At 46.4% G+C, this 25277-nt stretch overlaps 1 protein-coding gene across 5 annotated transcripts in view; it reads left to right on the top strand.

Moving 5' to 3' along the window:
• Positions 1 to 25277, top strand: part of LOC125464301 (probable E3 ubiquitin-protein ligase HECTD4) — a 284911-nt gene that overhangs the window by 72831 nt on the left and 186803 nt on the right. For all 5 annotated transcript variants that reach the window (XM_059654988.1, XM_059654987.1, XM_059654990.1 and 2 more), the window contains exon 5: positions 23215 to 23323. In XM_059654988.1, coding sequence (XP_059510971.1) covers positions 23215 to 23323 — 109 coding nt within the window. The remainder of the gene's footprint in view (positions 1 to 23214; positions 23324 to 25277) is intronic.

Below are 25277 nucleotides of genomic sequence, written 5' to 3'. Positions count from 1 at the left end.
ATTTGATGTTCACATTTATTGTTCAGTGTATTTTGTAATCACAGCATACTTAGAACATTTGTGGTCTCTGACCTGCGAGACAAATAAAATTGACAATAAAGACTGCTACAGTCTTAACAAGTCTTGATATAATGCAACTCAAATTGCTGGCCAGTTACTGCAAGTGTCTTGTGTTTGGTACACATTCCAGCATCAGTAGCTGTTCTTTTGTGAATGTAAGTCCCCAACTGTAACTCCACTGTTCCTGATTTCCCTGAATTCTTTGCTTTCTAAGAAATATTCATTTGTCTTGGTTCAACTTTTGGGAGACATTGGCAAGATTTCCTTTGTTCTCTAAATTACCATGTGGAATCAGCATCTCCTGCTATGTGGTCTTTCCCGTGTCTGCGAGCAATTTAATTGACTGCTCTGTGTGTTCCTTGTAGGTAGAGTAGCAAATTTTATTTAATAATCTGTCTTGTGACATAGTGGTGATCTCTGCCTCTCAGCACCAGGGATCCAGGTTTAATTCCAGCCTTGGGTCTGTGTGAAGGTTACACATTCTCTGTCTGTGTGGGTTTTCTTTAGGTGCTCTGATTTCCTCCCGCAGTCCAAAGATGTGCAGATTAGGTGGATTAACCGTGCTAAATTGCCCCGTAGTGTCCAGGGCTGTGTAGGCTAGGTAGGTTAGCTATAGTAAGTATGTGGTTCCTGGAAGAAGATGGGGTGTGGGATGCTGTTCAGAGGGTTGATGCAGAGTCAATGGGCCACATGGCCTCTGTCTGCACGGTAGAGAGTTGATGCTCCATACTCAGACCCAAAGTTCAAACCAACCTAGTTTTCACACCAGACTTTTTTTTTTAGTGGATCCTTGTCTCCTTTATCCATTTTCTCTTGAATGTTGGAGTTCATGCTTTAACTCTACTGTCAGTTTATTGAGGAAGGACTGAGGTGAAACTTCAACAGTAAACAGGTGAAAGCAATGGAGCAGTTTTCTGGTCCATTGCAGCAGTGAATATGTACGTGCAGGAAGATTGCAGTTTGAAACCAGAAATCACATGGTAGCTTACAGATGACGATAGGAATCTTGGAGGCTGGTGAATGAAGGAAGGTGGTCCAAGAATCAAGGCCAAGTGGGATAAAGGATGGAATTCTAGAATCATGGTGAGGGGCCAAGATTTCACTTGAAGCTTGGCAGTTGTTACAGGGTTTGGTATTTAACGAAAACACGATTCTGATCAGAGTGGAGAGCAAGTGGTCCAGGACCTGTGCATGCAATCGTATAGCAACAACAAAGGAGAAAATGCTGGCAATATTCACCTTGTGACAAGGAGAAACAGCATTAATATTTTAGGTCAAGGATCTTTCTTCAGAACTGGCCATATTGCTAGTGTCATCAAATTTCCAGTTTAAATGAAGCACTGAATGATTGCTGTAATTAATAATGAAAGAAGTTCTAAATTACCAGCTATTTTCAGGAGCTACAGTTGCTCTGTTAGACCCATTCTAAGAATAGCAAACTAGATTATCTTTTCGACAGTGGTGTATTGGTGCTGGCTTACACATGAGGACAGATATCTTTTATGGTGGCAATGAAGGCACATGTACTATATTGTCATCTGGTTTAAGCATCTCCAAATTTTCCTTCTGGTTATCTGACACCTAATATAGGCCACTAGCTGCACACTGCTTTGCAAAATATTGCTCCTTGTTATGAAGAGATGTTATACCTAATCCTGGATGTGTCAATCAATCTTGGCTCTATCACTTGGCTGTTTCATGATTCCATCCTTCCCTACATCAAATTACACCAGTGCTGTAAAGCACAGGTTCGTTTGCTGTTCTTAGAGTGGCTCTAACAGAATAACTCTGACACATGAAAGTAACCGGTAGCTCAGAACTTCTTTCATTAATAATTACAACAATCATTCAGTGCTAGTAGGAACTGCAGATCTCTGGAATAATTTTAACCCCACTGCGAAGCCTTTTCTACGGATGCCTACCTTGAAAAAGTTACCCTTCTCTCTCTGGAAAAACTTCAGTGGATCTCTTTCCTCACTGCAACTCGCCCGTAATCTCTTTGGCCTCGAAACTGTTTGACCATGTCCTGGAGCAACCCAGGTACTACAGCCGTGTTACCTTTCTTAATACCTGCCTGTGGAACTGGATCATCCCCAATGGACTACAGTCCACATTTAGGCCTTCCCAATTTTTCCCCAGCCATGACAATGTCTACATTCAGAACATTGAGATCCTTCAAAAACATTTCTCTGTGCGACTCCTCAAACACACATTTGCAGCAATGCGCCGGCATCTCCTGGCACTACAAACAAGCTAACCCCAGTTCAGACCCTTCCTCTCCCAGACCTGCCAAGGACCTCTCCTGTTTTTTTTTATTCTTCGTAGGATCCACAACCTGAACACTCAATTCTACTCAGCTTCATTGGACACTAAAAACCGTTAAGTACAGTAAACTTACTGGTGCCTGCTTCCTACACCGTGCAACCCCCCCTCCATCAATCCCCAACCTGACCCAGGACCGTCCCCACGATGTGCCCGGTGCCATTGGCCATGTGGCCACTTTCAGAGCATCCACGGATGACATCTCATCTGCTGCCGCCAGGTACACCACTTCCAGGACAGCGAACGCCATCAACACTGCTGCTGATGCCATTGCCTCCATTTCCAAGGCCAACACCACAGACACTGATGATGCACCTGCTGACATGGCTGCTGTCGCCGGCTACCCCGCTCCGCCCAACACTGACATTGCTCCGCCCAACACTGACATTGCTCCGCCCAACACTGACATTGCTCCGCCCAACACTGACATTGCTCCGCCCAACACTGACATTGCTCCGCCCAACACTGACATTGCTCCGCCCATCGCCTCCACAGCCAGAAGCTCCAGAGGAGACAAGAGCACCCAGCCCTACTGAGGTTCCCCCCCACCACCAACACCCCCCCCCCCCCTGCAAAGACCTCCCCCTTACTGACGATGAACCGTCAATCTTCAGTAAAGGGCTCCTCTTTGTCCCCCTCCAACCACACATCAACGAATACCACTCGTGCTTGGGTGTTGAACAGTTTTCCTTCAACCTCAGCACTTACCTCTTTAATCGTGAGCCTAATCCTCCCCCTACTGACCCCTTATCCCACCTCCAACACACCGCCTCCTCCTGGACAGCCACCGCAAGGCCTCCTACCGTCCCTCTACCTCTTCATCTCCAACTGCTGTTGTGACATCAATCGCATCAACCTCTACACCCACTCCAGCCTCTCCCCTGCAGAATGTGCAGTCCAGTTCCCCCCGCTCCAATCCCAACCTCACCATAAAACATGCGGACAAGGGAGGCGCAGTTGTAGTATGATGCTCTGACGTCTACTTTGCTGAGGACAGGCGTCAAATCTGACACCACCTCCTACTGCCCCCTTGATCATGACCCAGCCCCGATTACCAAACCATCCACAACCTCATCACCTCAGGTGACCTCCCACCCACAGCCTCCAACTTCATGGGTCTGCAACCCCACACTGCCCGCTTCTATCACCTTCCCAAAATTGACAAACCTGACTGCCCTGCTTGACCCATTGTCTTTGTCTTTGCCTGCTCTTGCCCTGCCGAACTTACCTCCACCTGAATCAACTTCATTTTTTCCCCCCTTGGTCCAGAAACTCCCTACCTACATCCGTGACACGACCCCTGCCCTCCACCACCTTCAAAACTTCCAATTCCCCGATCCCCAACACCTCATCTTCACCATGGATGTCCAGCCCCTATAGACCTGCATTCCCCAAGCAGATAGCCTAAAGGCCCTCCCCGTTTTCCTGTCCCTCAGATCCGACCAGTTCCTCGTCCACTGATGCCCTCATCCGCTTAGCCGAACTTATCCTCACTCTCAACAACTTCTCTTTCAATTCTTCTCACTTCCTGTGGACAAATTGGGTGGTCATGGGTACTTGCATGGGCCCAAGCTATGCCTGCCTTTCTGTAGGCTATGTGGAACAATTGCTCTTCCATAGCTACATTGGCCCTAAACCCCACTTCTTCCTCTGTTACATTGACTGTATTGGCGCCGCCTCGTGCTCCCACGAGGAGCTCGAACAGTTCATCCACTTCACCAACAACTGCCACTCCAGCCTTAAGTTCACCAGGACCATCTCTCTCCTTCCTAGACCCCTCTATTTCCATCTCTGGCAACCACCTGGAAACTGATATCTGTTTCAAGCCCATCAACACCCACAGGTACTTAGAATATACCTCCTCCGACACACCTTTCTGCAAAAATGCCATTCCCTATTCCCAATTCCTTCCCCTCTGCCACATCTGCTCCCAGGGTGAGGCATTCCACTCCCGTACATCTCAGATGTCCTCGTTTTTCAAGGACCGCAACATTTCTCACGCCCTCCCACCCCAGTGGTCGAGAACGCCCTCAACCATGTCTCTCGCATTTCCCGCAACTCATCCCTCACACCCTGTCCCCACAATAACAGCCAAAACAGAATCCCCCTCATCCTCACGAACCACCCCACCGACTTCTGGATTCAATGCATCATTCTCTGACACTTCCATTATCTGCAATTCGACCCCAACATCAAAGACATTTTTCCCTCTCCACCCTTATGTGCATACCGGAGGGACCACTCTCTGTGTCTCCTCAGTCAGCTCCACTCTTCCCTCTCCTGTCCTATCACACTTGGCACTTTTCCCTGCAACCACAGGAAGTGCTACACCTGCCCCTGCACCTTCCCTCCTCACTCCCTTCCCAGGCCCCAAGAAGACTTTCCACATCAAGCAGATGTTCGCCTGCACAACTGCTAATGTGGTATACTGTATCCGCTGTTCCCGTTGTGGCCTTCGCTACATTGGGGGAACCAAGCGGAGGCTTGGGGACCACTTTGCAGAACACCTCTGCTTGGTTCACACTAAACAACTGTACCTCCCAGTTGCGAACCATTTCAACTCCCCCTCCCATTCCTCAGGTCACATGTCCATCCTGGGACTCCTGCAGTGCCACAACAATGCCACACTAAAGTTGCAAGAACAGCACTTCATATTCTGCTTTGATACTATTGGGCTACAGGGTTCCCATGTGGACTTCACAAGCCTCAAAATCTCCCCTCCCCCACTACATCCCGAAACCAGCCCAGCTTGTCCCTGCCTCCCTAACCTGCCCTTCGTTTGCACCTAACCCTTCCTCCCACCATGCCCCACCCCCATCTCCTACGTACTAACCTCATCGTGCCCCTTGACCTGTCTGTCCTCCCTGGACTGACCTATCTCCTCCCTAACTCCCCAACTACACTCACCTTTACTGGCTCCATCCCTGCCTCTTTGACCTGCCTGTCTCCTCTCTCCTTTATTTATTTCAGAACCCCCTTCCCCTCCCCCATTTCTGAAGAAGGATCTAGGCCCAAACGTCAGCCTTCCTGCTCCTCTTCTGCTTGGCCTGCTGTGTTCATCCAGCTCAACAAGTTGTTATCTCTAATCATTTAGTGCTCAATTTAACTTGGTAATTGGATGAAGCTAGCAATACGTTCTGAAGAAAGGTCCTAGACCTAAAACGTTAATGCTATTTACCTCGTCATACTTGGTGAGTATTTCCAGCATTTTCTCCTTTGTTGCTATATGATTGCATTCACAAGTCCTACACCAGCAGCTCTCCACTCTGATCGGAATAATGTTTTGATAAAATACCAAGCTCGACATTACATGCCAAGCTGCAGATAAAATCTTGACCTCTAATCATATGATTCTAGGTTTCCACCCTTTATCCCAATTGGCTTACGATTCTCAGACCACCTGCTTTCATTTGCCATCCTGAAAGATTACTGTCCTCACCTGTAAACCACCATGTGACTTGTGGTTTTTTAAACTTGATTCTCCTTGCATATATACTGACAACTGCAAAGGACCAGAGCACCACTCAATTTTGATTTCCTAGCTTTCCTGTTTTCACTGCTAAGATTTCCCCTCCTTTCTTGTTCTGTTCCCACTTTAGAAGCAGTTTACATTTAATGGTAATTCTTTACTTGATGTTCTGCTACTGTCTATTTTCTGCATGGGTAGGCCTTTTTCTACATGTGTATTTTGTATTAATTATGCTGCATACTTTGGATTTGTTTCAAAACAGCATTGCAACACTCTCTCTTTGAGCATGCGTACCATATACCTTGTAGGCTGAATTAAGCATCTCCAAATTTGCCTTCTGATCGTCATCTGTCTTCTACTTACTCACATGCTCCACGCAGTATTGCTTCCTTTTATAATGAGAAGACTCACTGTCCATGTCCTAATTCTGGATGTGTCAGTGAACGCCTTTGCTCTTCAGTTCTGAAGAAGTCACTGGATCTGTAACATACCGCACAGGTGCTGCTGGATCAGCTGAGGTTTTTAAACCATTTCTAATTTTCTTTGTGCCTTGCTGTGTCTCTGGACTGCTTTGTGATTCCATCCTCCTTTCCCTACAATATTTATTGATGCATTCCCGTTTGACTTGTATTCAACCATGGAATGAGTTTTTTCTCATCCATGTTGATCTACCCGGACTTTTCATTTATTATTTCTAGTTACTTTCTCAAAGTCCTTGCTGTTTATGTGTTAGTGTTGTACCTTGTCACATTGTTAATTATTGTTAATCGGTCTCTAGACAAAGCCCTAATTTTATTTTCCTTTCGACATATTCCTGCATTCCATGCATTCCCTAGCAGCTCTTGTATTTTCTCTTGCTCTCATTCAGTTTTGTTTCTACTGAACACATTCTTCTATACAAACCCATGGCTATCACTTGCATCTTAACTGTCAGCCTAGTATCACCACCTATTCAAATAAGGTAGTGGGCAAAAGAATTTTGGTTCTTGAAGGTAGCAGCTGGACTAGACAAAACTCGAGATAATTGAAGGAAAATGGTCCTAAGTACCTCCAACAGTAGGAAATTTTGAATGTTGTCAAATACTACTTTTTGTATTTTAATTAATTTGATGTGCTTCAGTGAACTCTCGAGTGTCACACTTGGATCAGCAGCATGAACTTTTAAAATCTAACAGTAGTGGACAGAGACAAAAAAAAACTGTTAACAGTGGAATAATTCTAGCCTGTTTTGCTCAGGACTTTACAGACTGCTTCAATTATGTTGTGTGATGTTTGTGAAATTGTTGTACCAAGCACCAACTGTGTGCCCCTGGTTCAAGACTGTTGGTGTTATTTCCAGCATAATTTATTTAAATCCTTGCATTCACTTGGGCTTTATCTGTTGTTCCTGTCACATGGGAATCATAGCAATCCTATCCTAAATTTAAAAACAGTGGGCTTTGGCTTTGCTGGCTGTACCAGCATTTATTGTTCAGCCTCATTGCTGTTCAGAAAATGATGCTGAGCTGCCTTGTTGAACTGTTGTATTGTTGTAAGAATGCTTACTGTTTTGTTCGAGAGGGAGTTCCACTATTTTGATCCAATGACAGAAATGGCAATATACTCCCAAGTTCGTACCTTGGAGAGGAATTTGCATGTGGTGTTCCCATGTATCTGCTGCCCTTGTCTTTCTAGATAGGAGTGATTGTGTTTTTGGAAAGTGCTGTCTAAGAATCTTTGGTGACTCTTTGCACTGCATCTTGTTACAATGAGGGAATAGCTAAACCCCTCTGATAGTTAAAACACAAGCCCCAATCTGTTATGACGGGAGTAGGCGTCCCCCTCTAATAATTTACTCCTGAAACACCCAGAGAAGCTCACCTTTCCCACAGTAATCCTCTAAAAGTTCTTAAAAGAAAGACAATCCTTGATCTCCACTGGAAAAGAAGCAAACAACAACTTATTTATTTAATCCTAACAATGAACAAATTAAAAGAAATACTAACAAACCAATTGCCCCCAAGTACTAACTGTTCCCTAAGAGAAGTAAATTCTATTGGAATGCTATTCAAATAAACATAAGTCTCATTTATGTAAACCCAATTAATAAGAAAACAATAAAGTAAACTTAATCAGAGATAATGGGAACTGTAGATGCTGGAGAATCCAAGATAACAAAGTGTGAAGCTGGATGAACACAGCAGGCCAAGCAGCATCTCAGGAGCACAAAAGCTGATGTTTCGGGCCTAGACCCTTCTTCAGAGAGGACCCTCCCTGATGAAGGGTCTAGGCCCGAAACGTTAGCTTTTGTGCTCCTGAGATGCTGCTTGGCCTGCTGTGTTCATCCAGCTTCACACTTTGTTGTAAAGTATAACTTAATCTCTTCAAACTCGCACAGACTGGCTCTCTTCTGGAACAATCTGCCACAAATGTCTTTCTTCTGCAAAGACTACTGTTAGAAGATTTTCTCTAAAGACTTCAGTGACGAAACTTCAATGTAAGCTGCTGTGGTATTTTTATTAGAGATAATGGGAACTGCAGATGCTGGAGATTCCAAGAAAATAAAATGTGAGGCTGGATGAACACAGCAGGCCAAGCAGCATCTCAGGAGCACAAAAGCTGACGTTTCGGGCCCAGACCCTTCATCAGAGAGGGGGATGGGGGGAGGGAACTGGAATAAATAGGGAGAGAGGGGGAGGCGGACCGAAGATGGAGAGTAAAGAAGATAGGTGGAGAGAGTGTAGGTGGGGAGGTAGGGAGGGGATAGGTCAGTCCAGGGAAGACGGACAGGTCAAGGAGGTGGGATGAGGTTAGTAGGTAGCGGGGGGTGCGGCTTGGGGTGGGAGGAAGGGATGGGTGAGAGGAAGAACCGGTTAGGGAGGCAGAGACAGGTTGGACTGGTTTTGGGATGCAGTGGGTGGGGGGGAAGAGCTGGGCTGGTTGTGTGGTGCAGTGGGGGGAGGGGACAAACTGGGCTGGTTTAGGGATGCATTAGGGGAAGGGGAGATTTTGAAACTGGTGAAGTCCACATTGATACCATATGGCTGCAGGGTTCCCAGGCGGAATATGAGTTGCTGTTCCTGCAACCTTCGGGTGGCATCATTGTGGCTGTGCAGGAGGCCCATGATGGACGTGTCATCAAGAGAATGGGAGGGGGAGTGGAAATGGTTTGCGACTGGGAGGTGCAGTTGTTTGTTGCGAACTGAGCGGAGGTGTTCTGCAAAGCGGTCCCCAAGCCTCCGCTTGGTTTCCCCAATGTAGAGGAAGCCGCACCGGGTACAGTGGATGCAGTATACCACATTGGCAGATGTGCAGGTGAACCTCTGCTTGATGTGGAATGTCATCTTGGGGCCTGGGATGGGGGTGAGGGAGGAGGTGTGGGGACAAGTGTAGCATTTCCTGCGGTTGCAGGGGAAGGTGCCGGGTGTGGTGGGGTTGGAGGGCAGTGTGGAGCGAACAAGGGAGTCACGGAGAGAGTGGTCTCTCCGGAAAGCAGACAGGGGAGGGGATGGAAAAATGTCTTGGGTGGTGGGGTCGGATTGTAAATGGCGGAAGTGTCGGAGGATAATGCGTTGTATCCGGAGGTTGGTAGGGTGGTGTGTGAGAACGAGGGGGATCCTCTTGGGGCGGTTGTTACTGGCCATTTGTCCGGAATGAAAGGTCCTTGCCATTTGTAGCCCAAGCCTGAATATTGTTCAGATAATCAGCAAGCATCCCCATTTCTGACTTTGTGATGGTCATTGAAGAAGCAACTGGATATGGCTGAGTACAGAACACTTCCCTGAGGCACAGGTGTGCAGGAGCTGAGATGATTGACCTCCTCCAGCAGATGGAGCCATCTTTCTTTGGAGGTACAATTCCAAAACAGTGTCAGAGTCTTTGCAGCATCCGGTGCCTTCAGCTGTTCTTTGATACCTCGTGCAATGAACCAAATTGGTTGAAGATTATCATCTCTGATGCTGGAGACCTCTGGAAAAGGCTGTTAGATCTTCCCTTCAGCATTTCTGGCTGAAAATGTTGTAAATACTTCAGCCTTGTCTTCTGTACTGATGTGCTGCTCTTCCCCATTATTGGGGATCGGGTATTTGTGAACCACTTCCTCCAGTGAGATTAATTGTCCACCACCATTCGGGACTGCATAATTTAGATTTGATCTATTAATTGTGAAATCGTGTAGCTCTGTCTTTCTCTGCTGAGGCAGTTTGGTGCACAAGTAGCTTCATCAGTTTGACACCTCATTTTAGGTATGCTTGATGCTGGTCTTAGCATGCTCTACTGCTGTCTTTCTGGAATAGGGGTTGATCCCCTCGTGATAATAGAATGGAAAATTTCAGATGAATATAATTTCATTGCCCTCCACAGTGCCTCATAACCACCCATTTTTGATTTGTTAGATGTGTTTGAAATCCATTCAGTTTAGCAACATGGTAGTGTCAAACACTGTAATGGAAAACAAGACGTTGTTTGCACAAGGACTGTATGGTTATCACTCCTCCTTGATACCATCAAGGGCACATGCATGTGCAGAAAGAACACTGATTCATCAGCCAAGGGTGGGCAGTATGTGAAACTGTCCTGGTTTGACTTTATGGCATGAGACTTCATGAGGTCTGGAGTTCATATTGAGGACTCCCGGGGAAACCAACTCATTATGTATGCTGTTGCCACATCTGCTGGGCCAGTCCTGTCAGGAGACATAATGTGCTCAGAGATGGTAATGGTGATGGATATTGTCTGTAAAGAACAATTCCACAGTATGGTTGTTCGGCTGTTACTTTCTAAATTTTTGCCATTAGTCCTCAGATTTGAGTAAGAAAGAATTTGCAGGGGCAAAAGGGCTGAGTTTTCTGTTGTCTTTTTCAGTGCTGAGGTTGATGCCAGGTGGTCGGCTGATTTGATTCATTATCTGAAAATTTTTGGTAGTTAGATAACTTGCTCCGTTAGTTCAGAGAGCATTTATGAATCAAACACATTCATGTAAACCAGGTCAGAAAAGGATATCAGTTAATTGTTCCTAAAAGACATGAGTGAATCAGTTGAGTTTTTACAACAATCAACAATTCCAGATTTTAATTTCAAATTTCGTCACCTGCCACGGTAGGAGCATTACTGGATCTCTGAATTGCCAGTTTAGCAACAGGAAATTCAAAGAAAATATTTGTGTGGAGTATGCCACTCTCCTTCATGAACTTGCCTTGTTTTTCAAAAAAGTGTTTCTTAGGCTATCATTTTAAAGCTATTCCTTCAACCCTAACATTAACAATTGCATTTACTCAATTTTATTTCCCTCCTGTCTTGAAGTAAATAGTGAAAGTTGAGGAAAATATGCCATCAATGCTAAGAATTCTCCAGTGCTTGTCAAAAATAGTAATTCTTCGTTTATGTTGACTCAAGATAGTATCAGGCTATTCAACTGCAATCCTGATATTGCATAAAAACAATGATTCAGTGTGAAAACTGATTTTAAAAATGTGGGGCAACAGATTTACAGGCACCTGGTGATGGGCAATAAATTCTTCCCTTGCCAGTGATATTGACATTCCATGAAATTATAAAGAATGTGAAGTCCTGCAATTAAAATGCACCCCAGAATCTTACACTGAAGTTGTTAAGCTGTTGTTGCCAAGTGAGGATTGGTAGCATTAATACTGGTAAATCCTGGGCCAAGAAGATTAAGTTAGCTTGGGAAATGAGTCCTGTCCTGCCCTGCCCCCGCCTTCCTCCACCACCACCTGCACCTTATGATTAGGGCTTTTCATTGTTTTGGTAGAGGGCATATTGTAATTTGTCTACTTGACTGGATGACTGGTTTGCAATGCAATGTGATCTCAATTGCACAGATTCAATTTTAGTAATGGCTGAGGCCACTTCTCAATTTCTCCCTTAGTACATGACACGAACTACCACAAGTTGGCGCCCTCTCATTAAAGATCAGCTTCAGTCCCTTTAATTAGGGCTACTTTCATTTTTCATATGCTCACAAAAGAGCACTGAGTAAGCAAGATTTTCTGATCTGTTAAGAACTTGAACACTGCAATGCATATGCATTAGAACAGGTTTGTTTTGGATTGTCCAAGCCTTCTCTGGGATTAAATTAGATTCCCTACAGTGTGGAAACAGGCCCTTCAGCCCAACAAGTCCACACCGCCCCTTGAAGCATCCCACCCAGACCCATTCCCTATAACTCTCTCACCCCTGAACACTAGGGGCAGTTTAGCATGGCCAATCCACCTAGCCTGCACATCTTTGCACTGTGGGAGGAAACCAGAGCACCTGGAGGAAACCCACGCAGACGCAGGGAGAATGTGCAAACTCCACACACAGTTGCCCAAGGCTGGAATCGAACCTGGGTCCCTGGTGCTGTGAGGCTGCACTGCTAACCACCGAGCCACCGTGCTGCTCCATATAGGATAATAGGCATTTATGTAGTCAGGCAGTTGAGTTCACTTGCTTGCATAAGCTCTTGAAATGTGACTCGAACTGCATCTTTTTAGAAATTACTGACTGTTCAACCTGTCACTGGCAAATGCAAGCATTGTAATTTGATAGTGCAGAATGTCCAAAGAAGGAATTTCTAAGCTCAATTTGCACAGAAAATTAAATCGTTAAGAACTAGCTCAGTTGCAGGTTTTGTTTTACAGAGCAATAACACAGTGTGAAGTATTTAGCATTCATTTGTGAGCTTCTGCAGGTGAAAATTAATTGAAGACTAAATGGAAAACTGTGAATGCAGAAAATATTGAATTGAAATGTCATGTGCACAGCTTAAGTGCCAATATTCTGTTTCGTGAGGTGATACTTTGCATGTCATGGGGAACTGTAAATCCTTCCTTGGTAGGGCTCAAGAGCCCTGCTCTGGCACGTTTGTCTCTGCTTCATTTGTCACAGGGAAGATAGTGGGCTGGAAAGATTATTGAATTGCTGACTTTTGTTTTCCTTGGCCTTCCTCTTGATCAGCTTTTTATTTGCTTTTGTTTTGTTTGAGTTTGTTTCTTGTTACTGTTTGCTTTTTTTTGAATGCACATTTACTCAGTCTCCAGAGGTCATAGCTGTCATTGACTATCATTCAGTTTTGCAGATGGCATTGAAACTTTGAATCTTCCTGAATGCCCAGCAGCTCCTGACCATGTGGCTAGTTTATCATACAGAAATTCTTTGGGTTTATGTCTGTTTTCCATTTGGTGATCATGGGGCAGACATTGTTGGCTTATCTGACCTTGTCAAGACATAGCTGATTTTGTCTTGCTGAGAAATGCGGATGATACATCTGAGATGGTAAAGGTGCAAACTTTGATCCTTTCCTATTGCCGAGCATATGTTGGCCAGGTCTTGATGTGATAAAGGACGGTGTCAAGGATGAATGCTTGGTAGATATACATTTAGTTTGAGTCAGATTACTGTAATTCCACATTGTTCCTCAGCATGGATAGGTAAAATCCAAGAGGGAAATGTGCTTATATTTAGATAGTCGATCAGTTCTGAGGCTAGCAGATAAATCAAGCCCTTAGGTTATCCCTTCTAATATCTCTCCCTTGGTCAAGCATCCTTTTCTTCTCATCTGATTGTTCATCTGTGAAAGTATTTGCTGTAGAATTTGTCTGATATGGGCCTTTATTTTTTGCCTGGCTCTCCTCATGAGTTATTTATCACAAGACTTTCAATGTCATTCAGACTTCCACATTCCTGGTGTAATGGTTTTGTTGAGGTGTGTTAAAATACCTTTTCTACTTTAAAGGTACTATGTAACTTAAGTTTATTGTACTTAAGTTTTTCTCTTGCTGATGTTTGATCTCTTCTGCTAGGCTGCTGCCATGCAATTGCTTTCAGAGATCTTGTTACTTGGTACTGGTTTTCAAATTAAACTGTATCAGTGATAATGGGAACTGCAGATGCTGGAGAATCCAAGATAATGAAATGTGAGGCTGGATGAACACAGCAGGCCAAGCAGCATCTCAGGAGCACAAAAGCTGACGTTTCGTCTAGGTCTAGGCCCGAAAAACGTCAGCTTTTGTGCTCCTGAGATGCTGCTGGGCCTGCTGTGTTCATCCAGCCTCATTTCATTATCTTCAAATTAAACTGTACTGGTTTTCAAATTATACTGTTGAAGGAGTGCTGATTATTTCTTCCTGTGTTGTTTGTAAAATTGGGTTCGCGCCTCAGACCTCCAAAGAGACTTTACTGATCTCGCTTGGCTGTGAATTATTGGTGCTCAGCCTTCTGAAATGTTGTTAAAGCTGCACAGTTTTAATGAACATTAAACTAGCTGGAAGTGACATTTACTACCATTTTTTTTGTGTCAAGCTACTCCAAAACTGCACTTGAAGGTCCTCACTTTTTTTTGAACTCTTTGTGCCAACTGATTTCTGTGGAATTTTGCCATTGGTGAATGCAGAATCTGTCATCAATAGATTTCCCAGTTATTCTGGTTTAAATGTTTGACTCATCACATGGAGTGTACCGTCCATCATATTTTGCGGCCACAATCACCAAATGAATTCTGAATAGTTCATATAGCTCAAAAAATGGGTGTTCATAATGTGCTGAGGGCCATCAATAGCAACAGAATTGTATTCAACCACAACCTAACATCTTGTGGCTCAGCATGTCCCTCCCTACTGTTCCCATAAAATCAATCAATCTGAATTCGAGTGGATTTGAATATACTAGTAACAGAACTTGGCAATTCTGAAAATGAGTTGCCAATTTCTTTTTGAAGCCACAACACTGAACCAGAAGCATGGCAAACAGCGGAGACTATGGCCTACTGCTATTATTGCTGGACTGTCAATCCAGAAACCCAGACTCAACAATGTAGTTGACTCTTAACTGCTGTCTGGGATGGGCAGTAAATGATGTCCCCAGCCAGCGATGCCTGTGAATAAGAAAAGGGGAAATGAAGGAGAACCAGCATGCCATCGACACACCAAAGAGATTCCACAACCAGCAGATTAAACCAAAGTTCTGTCGACTTGCCACATTCTGTCATAGTTGGTGATGGACACTTCAACCATTAACCACAGTAGGAGGCTGTGCAAACAGCCCCATTGTTAACAATATCAGTGCCAGCCAGCATGCCTGTAAAAAGGAAAGTCCACTATCTTTAGCTGTGAGTGCTGAGCAGCTGATTATTTCAAACACCTTTCGAGTTCCAGACTTCAGAAATGGTAATTTCAGCTAACTCTGTATCCTCATGCAGTATAAATGTTAGATTTTCCCCCTTGAATTGAGATTCTTGTGATATGTCCTGATGACACCTAGCCAAAAAAGCTTGTACACAATGTGTCTTTTTCCAGCTATACTCAAGTTCTCTACTGCCAAACAGCCGTTCAATCCATGTGATAGAGGAAATGGCTGCAGTCACTGCATACAGCAAACACTGAACAATGGCAACATTCCAGCTGTTGTGCTGAAGATGTGCTCTAGAACTACATCTCTAACGAAATTCTTTCATTAAGTACAATTATACATTGGCATCTATCTGACATTTTGAAGAATCGGCAATATCCTGCACAAAAATGCTGAATAAATCCAATTGAGCCAGTTATTGTCCCATCACACTGTTGGTCATGAGCAAAGTGTTTCATCCCATCTATAAGACCATAAGACATAGGAGCAGAAATTAGACCATTTGGCCCACTGAGTCCGCTCCGCCATTCAATCATGGCTTATAAGTTCCTCAACCCCATTCTCCTGCTTTCTCTTGATAATGAGCCTCGTGATAATCAAGGACCTATCTATTTCAATCTTAATTGTAGTCAATGACCTGGCCTCCATAGCCCTCTGTGGCAGTGAATTCCATAGATTCATCGCTGTCTGGCTGAAGTCGTTTCTCCTTTATCTCCGTTCTAAAACGTCTCGCCGTTACCCGAAGGCTGTGCCCTCAGATCCTAGACACTCCTACCGATGGAAGATCTTCCCAACATCCACTTTGTCCGGGCCATTCAGTATTCTGAAATTAGATCCCCGCCCCCGCCCCCCACACAAATCTGTCTAATTCCAATGAGTATAGCCCCAGAGTCCAAAACGTTCCTCATATGTTAAGCTTTCCATTCCTGGGACCATTCTCGTGAAACTCCGCTGAACTTGCTCCAGGGCCAGTACATCCATCCTGAGATATGGAGCCCAGAACTGCACGCAATACTCCAAATGTGGCCTGATCAGAGCCTTTTAAAACCTCAGTAGTACATCCCTGCTTTTCTATTCAAGTCCTCTCAAAATAAATGCCAACATCGCATTTGCCTTCCTGACTACTGACTCAACCTACAAGTTTACCTTGAGCGAATCCTGGACGAGAACTCCCAAGTCTCTTTGCACTTCAGACTTCTAAATTTTCTCCTCATTTAGAAAATAGTCCATGCTTTAATTCTGCTTACCAAAGTGCATGACCTCACACTTTGCCATGTTGTATTCCATCTGCCACTTCTTTGCCCATTCTGCTAACCTGTCCAAGTTCCTCTGCAGCCTCGCCACCACCTCAATACTACCTGTCCCTTCACCTATCTTTGTATCATCTGCAAACTTAGCCAGCATGCTCACAGTTCCTTCATCTAGATCATTAATCTACAAAGTGAAAAAGCTGTGGTCCCAGCTCTGACCCTTGCCGAACTCCACTTGTCACCAGCTCCCATTGTGAGAAAGAGCCCTTTATTGCGACTCTCTGCTTTCTGCCAGACAGCCAATCTTCTGTCCATGCTTGCACCTTGCCTCTGACACCATGGGCCCTTATCTTACTCAGCAGCCTCCCGTGTGGCACCTTATCAAAGGCCTTCTGGAAGTCCAGGTAAATAACATCCATTGGTCTACCCTGCTTGTTACTTCCACAAAGAATTCTAGCAGATTTGTCAGGCATGACCTCCCCTTGATGAAACCACACTGACTTTGCCCTATTTTAATATGCACTCCCAAATATTCAGCAACCTCATCCTTTTACAATAGACTCAAATCTGGCCCATGACTAAGGTAAGGCTAATCGGCCTGTAATTTTCCATCTTTTGCCTTTCTCCCTTTTTAAACAAGGGTGTCACTTGAGTGATTTTCCTCAGGGACCCTCCCTGACTCTAGTGATTCCTGAAAGATCACCACTAATGATACCACTATCTTTTCAGCTATCTCCATTGGAACCCTGGGATGTGGTCAGGTGATTAGTCCACCTTCAGGCCAAGCAGTTTTACTAGCACCTTTTCTTTGGTGATGGCCTCTGTTCTCATCTCTACCCCAACTCTCTTGAATTTTTGGGACATTACTCGTGACTTCCACCATGAAGACTGACGCAAAGAAATTATTCAGTTCCTCAGCCATTTCCTTGTTCCCTACCACCATCTCTCCTCCGTCATTTTCCATTGGAAAATGTCCATTGTTGTTGCTCTTTTGCCCTTTCTATACCTAAAGAAACTCTTAGTCTTCATTTATATTACTGGCTAGCTTACCCTCCTGTTTAATCTTCTCCCTTTTTTTGGTTGATCTTTGTAAGCTTCTTAGTCCTCTGGTTTCCCACTGCCCTTCACTACATTAGGTGCTGTCTCTTTCATGCTATCCCTGACTTCCTTAGTTAGCCATGGTTGTCTCATCCTCTCTGTATCATGCTTCTTTTTCCGAGACATTCCACAAACCCCTGTTCTTGCAATCCACTACCAATATGTATATTGAAAAGTCCCATGATTACAGTGACATTGCCTTTCTTACACACCTTTTCTATCTCCTGGTGCATTTTGCACCCAAGCTCCTGACTACTGTTTGGAGGCCTGTACACAGCCCCAATTACGGTTCTTTTTACCTTTTTGCAGTTTATCAATGCTATCCACACAGCTTCTATACCATCTAACCATACTTTATTTCTTCCTAATGATTGAATTTCATTTCTTCCTGGCCCACCTGCCTATCTTTTCGGTAGGATTTATAGCCTTGGATATTGTTTCTGTCCTGATCCCCTTGCAGTCATGTCTCTGTGATGCCTACCAATTCATAGCTGCCAGTTTCAATCTGCATTGCAAGCTCATTTACCTTATTCCTTATGCTGCGTGCCTTAAGATATAACCCCTTCAGTTCTGATTTAACCCTCTGTCTTAGCAATTTCACTTGTTTATCCGGTGTTTGATTGCTAGCCTTTTCCAAACACACTGTCCTATTTGTGTCTGTGCTGAAGGCTTTATTAACCTCTCCTGAATTTTCCTTCCCTGTCATTTCTTTCATATGTTCTTCCACTCAGTTATATCCATGACTACAGATGTTAACCTGCTGCCTTGTTCTCTCCCTCTTTCTCTCCCCGCCCTCTCCCTCTCTCTTCCCCCCCGCCCCTCCCTCTCTCTTCCCCCCCCCGCCCCTCCCTCTCTCTTCCCCCCCCGCCCCTCCCTCTCTCTTCCCCCCCCGCCCCTCCCTCTCTCTTCCCCCCCCGCCCCTCCCTCTCTCTTCCCCCCCCGCCCCTCCCTCTCTCTTCCCCCCCCGCCCCTCCCTCTCTCTTCCCCCCCCGCCCCTCCCTCTCTCTTCCCCCCCCGCCCCTCCCTCTCTCTTCCCCCCCCGCCCCTCCCTCTCTCTTCCCCCCCCGCCCCTCCCTCTCTCTTCCCCCCCCGCCCCTCCCTCTCTCTTCCCCTCCCGCCCCTCCCTCTCTCTTCCCCTCCCGCCCCTCCCTCTCTCTTCCCCTCCCGCCCCTCCCTCTCTCTTCCCCCCCCGCCCCTCCCTCTCTCTTCCCCCCCCGCCCCTCCCTCTCTCTTCCCCCCCGCCCCTCCCTCTCTCTTCCCCCCCGCCCCTCCCTCTCTCTTCCCCCCCGCCCCTCCCTCTCTCTTCCCCCCCGCCCCTCCCTCTCTCTTCCCCCCCGCCCCTCCCTCTCTCTTCCCCCCCGCCCCTCCCTCTCTCTTCCCCCCCCGCCCCTCCCTCTCTCTTCCCCCCCCGCCCCTCCCTCTCTCTTCCCCCCCCGCCCCTCCCTCTCTCTTCCCCCCCCGCCCCTCCCTCTCTCTTCCCCCCCCGCCCCTCCCTCTCTCTTCCCCCCCCGCCCCTCCCTCTCTCTTCCCCCCCCGCCCCTCCCTCTCTCTTCCCCCCCGCCCCTCCCTCTCTCTTCCCCCCCGCCCCTCCCTCTCTCTTCCCCCCCGCCCCTCCCTCTCTCTTCCCCCCCGCCCCTCCCTCTCTCTTCCCCCCCGCCCCTCCCTCTCTCTTCCCCCCCGCCCCTCCCTCTCTCTTCCCCCCCCGCCCCTCCCTCTCTCTTCCCCCCCCGCCCCTCCCTCTCTCTTCCCCCCCCGCCCCTCCCTCTCTCTTCCCCCCCGCCCCTCCCTCTCTCTTCCCCCCCGCCCCTCCCTCTCTCTTCCCCCCCCGCCCCTCCCTCTCTCTTCCCCCCCCGCCCCTCCCTCTCTCTTCCCCCCCGCCCCTCCCTCTCTCTTCCCCCCCGCCCCTCCCTCTCTCTTCCCCCCCGCCCCTCCCTCTCTCTTCCCCCCCGCCCCTCCCTCTCTCTTCCCCCCCGCCCCTCCCTCTCTCTTCCCCCCCGCCCCTCCCTCTCTCTTCCCCCCCGCCCCTCCCTCTCTCTTCCCCCCCGCCCCTCCCTCTCTCTTCCCCCCCGCCCCTCCCTCTCTCTTCCCCCCCCGCCCCTCCCTCTCTCTTCCCCCCCCGCCCCTCCCTCTCTCTTCCCCCCCGCCCCTCCCTCTCTCTTCCCCCCCGCCCCTCCCTCTCTCTTCCCCCCCCGCCCCTCCCTCTCTCTTCCCCCCCCGCCCCTCCCTCTCTCTTCCCCCCCCGCCCCTCCCTCTCTCTTCCCCTCCCCCCCCGCCCCTCCCTCTCTCTTCCCCCCCCGCCCCTCCCTCTCTCTTCCCCCCCGCCCCTCCCTCTCTCTTCCCCTCCCCCCCGCCCCTCCCTCTCTCTTCCCCTCCCCGCCCCTCCCTCTCTCTTCCCCCCCCCCGCCCCTCCCTCTCTCTTCCCCCCCCCGCCCCTCCCTCTCTCTTCCCCCCCCCGCCCCTCCCTCTCTCTTCCCCCCCCCGCCCCTCCCTCTCTCTTCCCCCCCCCGCCCCTCCCTCTCTCTTCCCCCCCGCCCCTCCCTCTCTCTTCCCCCCCCCGCCCCTCCCTCTCTCTTCCCCCCCCCGCCCCTCCCTCTCTCTTCCACCCCCGCCCCTCCCTCTCTCTTCCACCCCCGCCCCTCCCTCTCTCTTCCACCCCCGCCCCTCCCTCTCTCTTCCACCCCCGCCCCTCCCTCTCTCTTCCACCCCCGCCCCTCCCTCTCTCTTCCACCCCCGCCCCTCCCTCTCTCTTCCACCCCCGCCCCTCCCTCTCTCTTCCACCCCCGCCCCTCCCTCTCTCTTCCACCCCCGCCCCTCCCTCTCTCTTCCACCCCCGCCCCTCCCTCTCTCTTCCACCCCCGCCCCTCCCTCTCTCTTCCACCCCCGCCCCTCCCTCTCTCTTCCCCCCCCCCCCGCCCCCCTCCCTCTCTCTCCCCCCCCCCCGCCCCCCTCCCTCTCTCTTCCCCCCCCCCCCGCCCCCCTCCCTCTCTCTTCCCCCCCCCCGCCCCCCTCCCTCTCTCTTCCCCCCCCCCCGCCCCCCTCCCTCTCTCTTCTCCCCCCCCGCCCCCCTGTTTAAAGCCCCTTTTCCAGCTCATCAACTCTGAGGCGAAATTTCTCGAGCAAGCACAACTTGCTGCAGATGTGGCCACTTCAGTTTGCAATGAGATCAGCCAGCTTCTCGCATCATACAGCTACAACACATCACCTGTCCAGTCATTTCTACTTAGTTAATTTAGATATCTAACCTAGCCACAAAATACAGTCGCAAGAAACCAATTTCCATTCATCTGGATGAGTGCAGCTGTACTGGCACTCAGAAACCTTCATATCATTCAGGATCAGGCAGCCTGTTTGGCAGTTGTCAATTCGCTTCCTGTGCCACTGCTAAACAATGGTTAAGTCACTGTAATAGCTTGCCAAGCCTTTCTTCAACAAGAATTTGGAAATCAGAAGTCACCATCACCTACCATTGATGTGAATTCAAATCTAAATTGCAAGATGTAAATTTTGGAAAAGTTGATAACAGTTTTGTTCCTTCATCCTGGTCCAGAAGGAGGATGGTAACTTCTTCAGTTAGGCATCCCTGGAAGAGGCTTTGCAGTGAGGTTAAAATTGTGATCAGAGCTAATGGGAACTGCAGATGCTGGAGAATCCGAGATAACAAAGTGTGAAGCTGGTTGAACACAGCAGGCCAAGCAGCATCCTAAGAGCACAAAAGCTGAGTTTTCGGGCCGAGATCCTTCATCCCAAAAGGTCAGCATCTGTGCTCCTGAGATGCTGCTTGGCCTGCTGTGTTCATCCAGCTTCACACTTTGTTATCTCGGATTCTCCAGCATCTGCAGTTCCCATTATCTCTGATAACAGTTTTGTTCTGATGCTTTTCATTTTACCATGAATGTGAAGAAGATCTCAATGGTTTATTTATTGCCTTATCCCGATCACTGCATTTGTAAAAATTACCCTTAGGCAGGAGCAACTTTGATCACTTAATTCCGGACTGACCGAAATCAATCCTGGGCATCTCTCTGGTATAAATGCTGGTGTTTTCACTCCACTGAGTTTTTTTTTAAAACTGATTCATTCATGAGATCAGGGCACCATCAGCTAGGCCAGCATTAATTGGCTGTCCCAGAGGGCAATTAAGAGTCAACCACATTGCTGAGAGTCTGGAGTCACATGTAGATCAGACCAGGTAAAGATGGCAGTTTCCTTCCCTCAAGGATCTTAGTGAACCAGATGGGTTTTTCCAACAGTTGACAGTGGATTCATGTCGTCATTAGAGGCACTTGGTGTGCCTATCTGTCAAGTGGATGGGCTCTGTCTTGAACTCTTAGAATGGGTCGTTTGTACGACATTTATGTGAAAATTAGACAGTTGGGAATGGTAAGACAGGATTGATAAGGCTTGTGGAGCCACGCTGAGTCGTATATTAACGCAAGGATAAAAGGTATCGAGAGGACTGAGAACACTGATCTCTATGTCTGCACTTCTTGAGGATATGTTTAACACAAAATGGCAGAGCTGTGCTCTGTTTTCAGACCTTTCTTTTATCCCATATCCTGTGATGTAACATTGCAATTTTGTATATTGAATGTGAATTGCAATTTTTCTGAGCATGCAATCTTTTTGTTTCTGGTATATTTGGATTTTTAAGACTTTTTCATTGAATTATTTGGAGATGATGTTGGTGTGGCCATTTTTGAGAATAGTGTTCATTACTGGTCTACCTGCTATTGGAAAGATTTTGTTAAACTGTGAAAAGGGTTCAGAAAAACTTTTCAGGGATGTTGCTCGGATTGGAAAGTTTGAGCAATATGGAGAGGCTGAATAGGCTAGGGCTTTTCTGGAGCATTGGAGGCTGAGAGGTGATCTTTTGTGTAGGTTTAGAAAATCATGAGGAGCACGGATAGGACGAACATCCAAGGCCGTATTCCAACATTGGGCGAGACCAAAACTAGAGGGGATAGGTTTGACTAAGAGGGAAAAGATTTGAAAGGGACCTGAAGGGCAACTGTTTCACATACAATGTGGTACATGTGGAGTGAGCAGCCAGAGGAGGTGGTGGAGGCGGGTAACAATTACAACATTTAAAAGACAATTGGACGAATACATGAATTGGAAGAGTTAGAGGGATATGGACCAAATGCTGGCGATTGGGACTAGATCAGTTTAAGGTTGGCATGGATGAGTTAGACCGAAGGGTCTGCTTTTGTGCTGTATAACTCTAAAATGGGGCAGTCTAGACAGAGCACCATGACCTAGTTTGAGATGGGAACTGCAGATGCTGGCCAATCTGCGATAACAAGGTGTAGAGCTGGATGAACACTGCAAGTCAAGCAGCATCAGAGGAGCAGGAAGGCTGACATTTCGGGCCTAGACCCTTCAGAAAATGAAGAATTTCTGAAGAAGGATCTAGGCCCAAAATGTCAGCCTTCCTGCTCCTCTGATGCTGCTTGACCTGCTGTGTTCATCCAGCTCTACACTTTATTATCTTGGCATGAATAGGTTTTTTTTGTTAATTTACCCATTCTGTCTTAGAAGGGTTAATGTGTTTGGGGTTTGCCTAGGTAGCCAGCATTCTTCCCTGTTTATTCATATCAGCATTTCAGAGATTTTTGATTAGGAAGTGAAACAGAGTTGGATAAACCCAGCAGTTTGAGCACTACTTGTGGGGAGAGAAGCTCGTTGAACATTTTAAATCTGATATGACTCTTCCTCAGGAAAAGTCCTATGAAACTTAATTACTTAAATCCTTTTTTTATGTCTCATTCCGTTTTTGCCTAGCATCCCTTTTGCTTGCCTTTCAAGAATCACAAAACGCTTTTCTCTTGTTTGCTTACTTTGATCAGAAAGCTTTTCCTTGTCAGCTTTAATTTACTGATTTTACACAAGTCTATCTTTGCCTTTTTTCAGATGCAGATTTGGGTCGCTGCCTTGCAACGGATGGAATGTACCTTTACTCAACTAACTCTGTTGGCAAGGGGATCAGCAAACTGGGATCTGGGCTTCATGGCACTCTACGGTAATTGAGTACAATTATATTTTTAAATTTGGTACATATGTAAATTGAATCCGTTATAAACGAATATTGTATTTTTAAATTTCCGTTTTGTGTTAAAATACACAATCCATACAAAGCCAAAACATTTGTTCTATCGGCTTTGTACTATTCTCAGAAGTTCACACATTACTTTTCATATTACTGTTAACACAATCTTTTTGGGTTGTAAACAGTGCAATCTCCATTTGGAATGGCTCAATTTCTCAAATTTCTTCACTAACAGAACTAATAATTTTGAGATTGATTGATTGATTTTGCAGAAAGAATGGTTTTTGAATATTAACTTGGGTAGTCAATGTCACATTTTGCTCAACAGAGTGGATTAATTTCCCAGCCTGTATTTTTTTTAAAAAATGAATACTCATTGTGAGCTTTGGTGGCTGAGCAAGCATTTATTGCCCATCCCTAATTTCCTTTGAGAAAGAGGTGAGCTGCCTTAAGTACTGAACTGAACTACATGTGATGTAGATACACATTAATGCTGATTGGCAGTGAGTCCCATTATTTTGACCCAGTGTCAGTGAAGGAACAACAATACATGGCCAAGTCTGGATGATGCGTTGCATGGAGATCAACTTGCGGGTGTTGGTGTTTCCATATATTTGCTGCCCTTGTTCTACTAGATGGTAATGGTCATGAATTTTGAAGGTGCTGTCAGAGCAACCTTTGTGAATTTCTTTGCTAGCTGACCTAGCACAGGAAGCATACCAAACTGTTAAGTGGAAATGAACACCAGGGTGTGGATTTCTGGTCACTGAGCACTAATGCCTGCTAGAATTTGCGCATGAGTAGACATGCAGATTTGAGCTTGCCTACCGTGCATGTGCTGTTTTCCGTTAAATAGCCTGTTGGCAGTCAGTGGCTGAACATGGAAAATACCTAGCATAATGAAATACCTCTGGGAGAAATGGGGGAAAAATTGAAAATAAGCGTTTTGAGGCAGCTCATTTGTGCTTTTGTGCGAATAATTTAATTGAATGTGAAGCAAACCTTTAGTTACCTAAAGGTGAGACCAGTCAAATACCTTCAGGCAAAAGGAGTGATCTGTGTGTTGCTGTGCAAGATCATGATCTCCTGAGCTGAAACCAAAGAGGAATATATTGTGGAAATAATGTGTTGATTTTGCATCCCAGTACTCTAACAGTTATATGGTTACTCAAAATCAGTGTGATACTGCAAAATTATTTGAAACATTTTTGGTTAATATTATTCAGTTTTTAAAATATATGTAGTACACCATTTTGCCCCCTCATCACCAGTGTTTTCAAATGAATGACCAGGCAACTACCTCTATATGTTGACTTGCAAACAAGGGTACATGAACAGTCTGATCTGATCTCTAGGTGTTATAGTACAGTTACAAATTTCCAGCCTTGAGTCTCATTTGCCCATCTGTCATGTGAAGCATCCAACTAAGATAACACACAAAAGGCAGAAAAATTGAACAGAAGTGTCCCTTGATAGTTTTGCATGGTTTATATAACATTGTCTATGTACACTTTAAAAATAATTTTTTATACAGATGAGACTAATTTTATTTGGATCTCCAGTAGAAGTTAATTAACTGATTTATGATATGGTTGGATATCTTTCGACCTTGAAATAAATTTTGATCTTGGGTGCTGTTTTCTTTCTGAATAGAAACAATAGCGAGCATTAAAATAGCACCTTTTAACTTGGAAATTGTACCTTAAGGTGTTTCATAGTGGAGGAAGAAAAATGGGCTGACGGAAGATATCAGCTGTCATGAAGATCATTAGAAACTGTAGAAAGAAGCCACTCAGCCCATCAAAGTTTGTGGACACCACAAAATATGGAAGATCTGATGCACTTTAATACCAAGAACAAGACTGATGACTAGTAAACTGTCTACCTGTTCAAATCCCACTGTCTAGCCCTGATCTGTAGCCTTGCA

Source organism: Stegostoma tigrinum, chromosome 26, assembly GCF_030684315.1.
Source record: "Stegostoma tigrinum isolate sSteTig4 chromosome 26, sSteTig4.hap1, whole genome shotgun sequence".
Lineage (NCBI taxonomy): Eukaryota > Metazoa > Chordata > Chondrichthyes > Orectolobiformes > Stegostomatidae > Stegostoma > Stegostoma tigrinum.
Note: the sequence above shows the minus strand (reverse complement) of the source record. Positions and strands in the feature narration are given on the sequence as shown.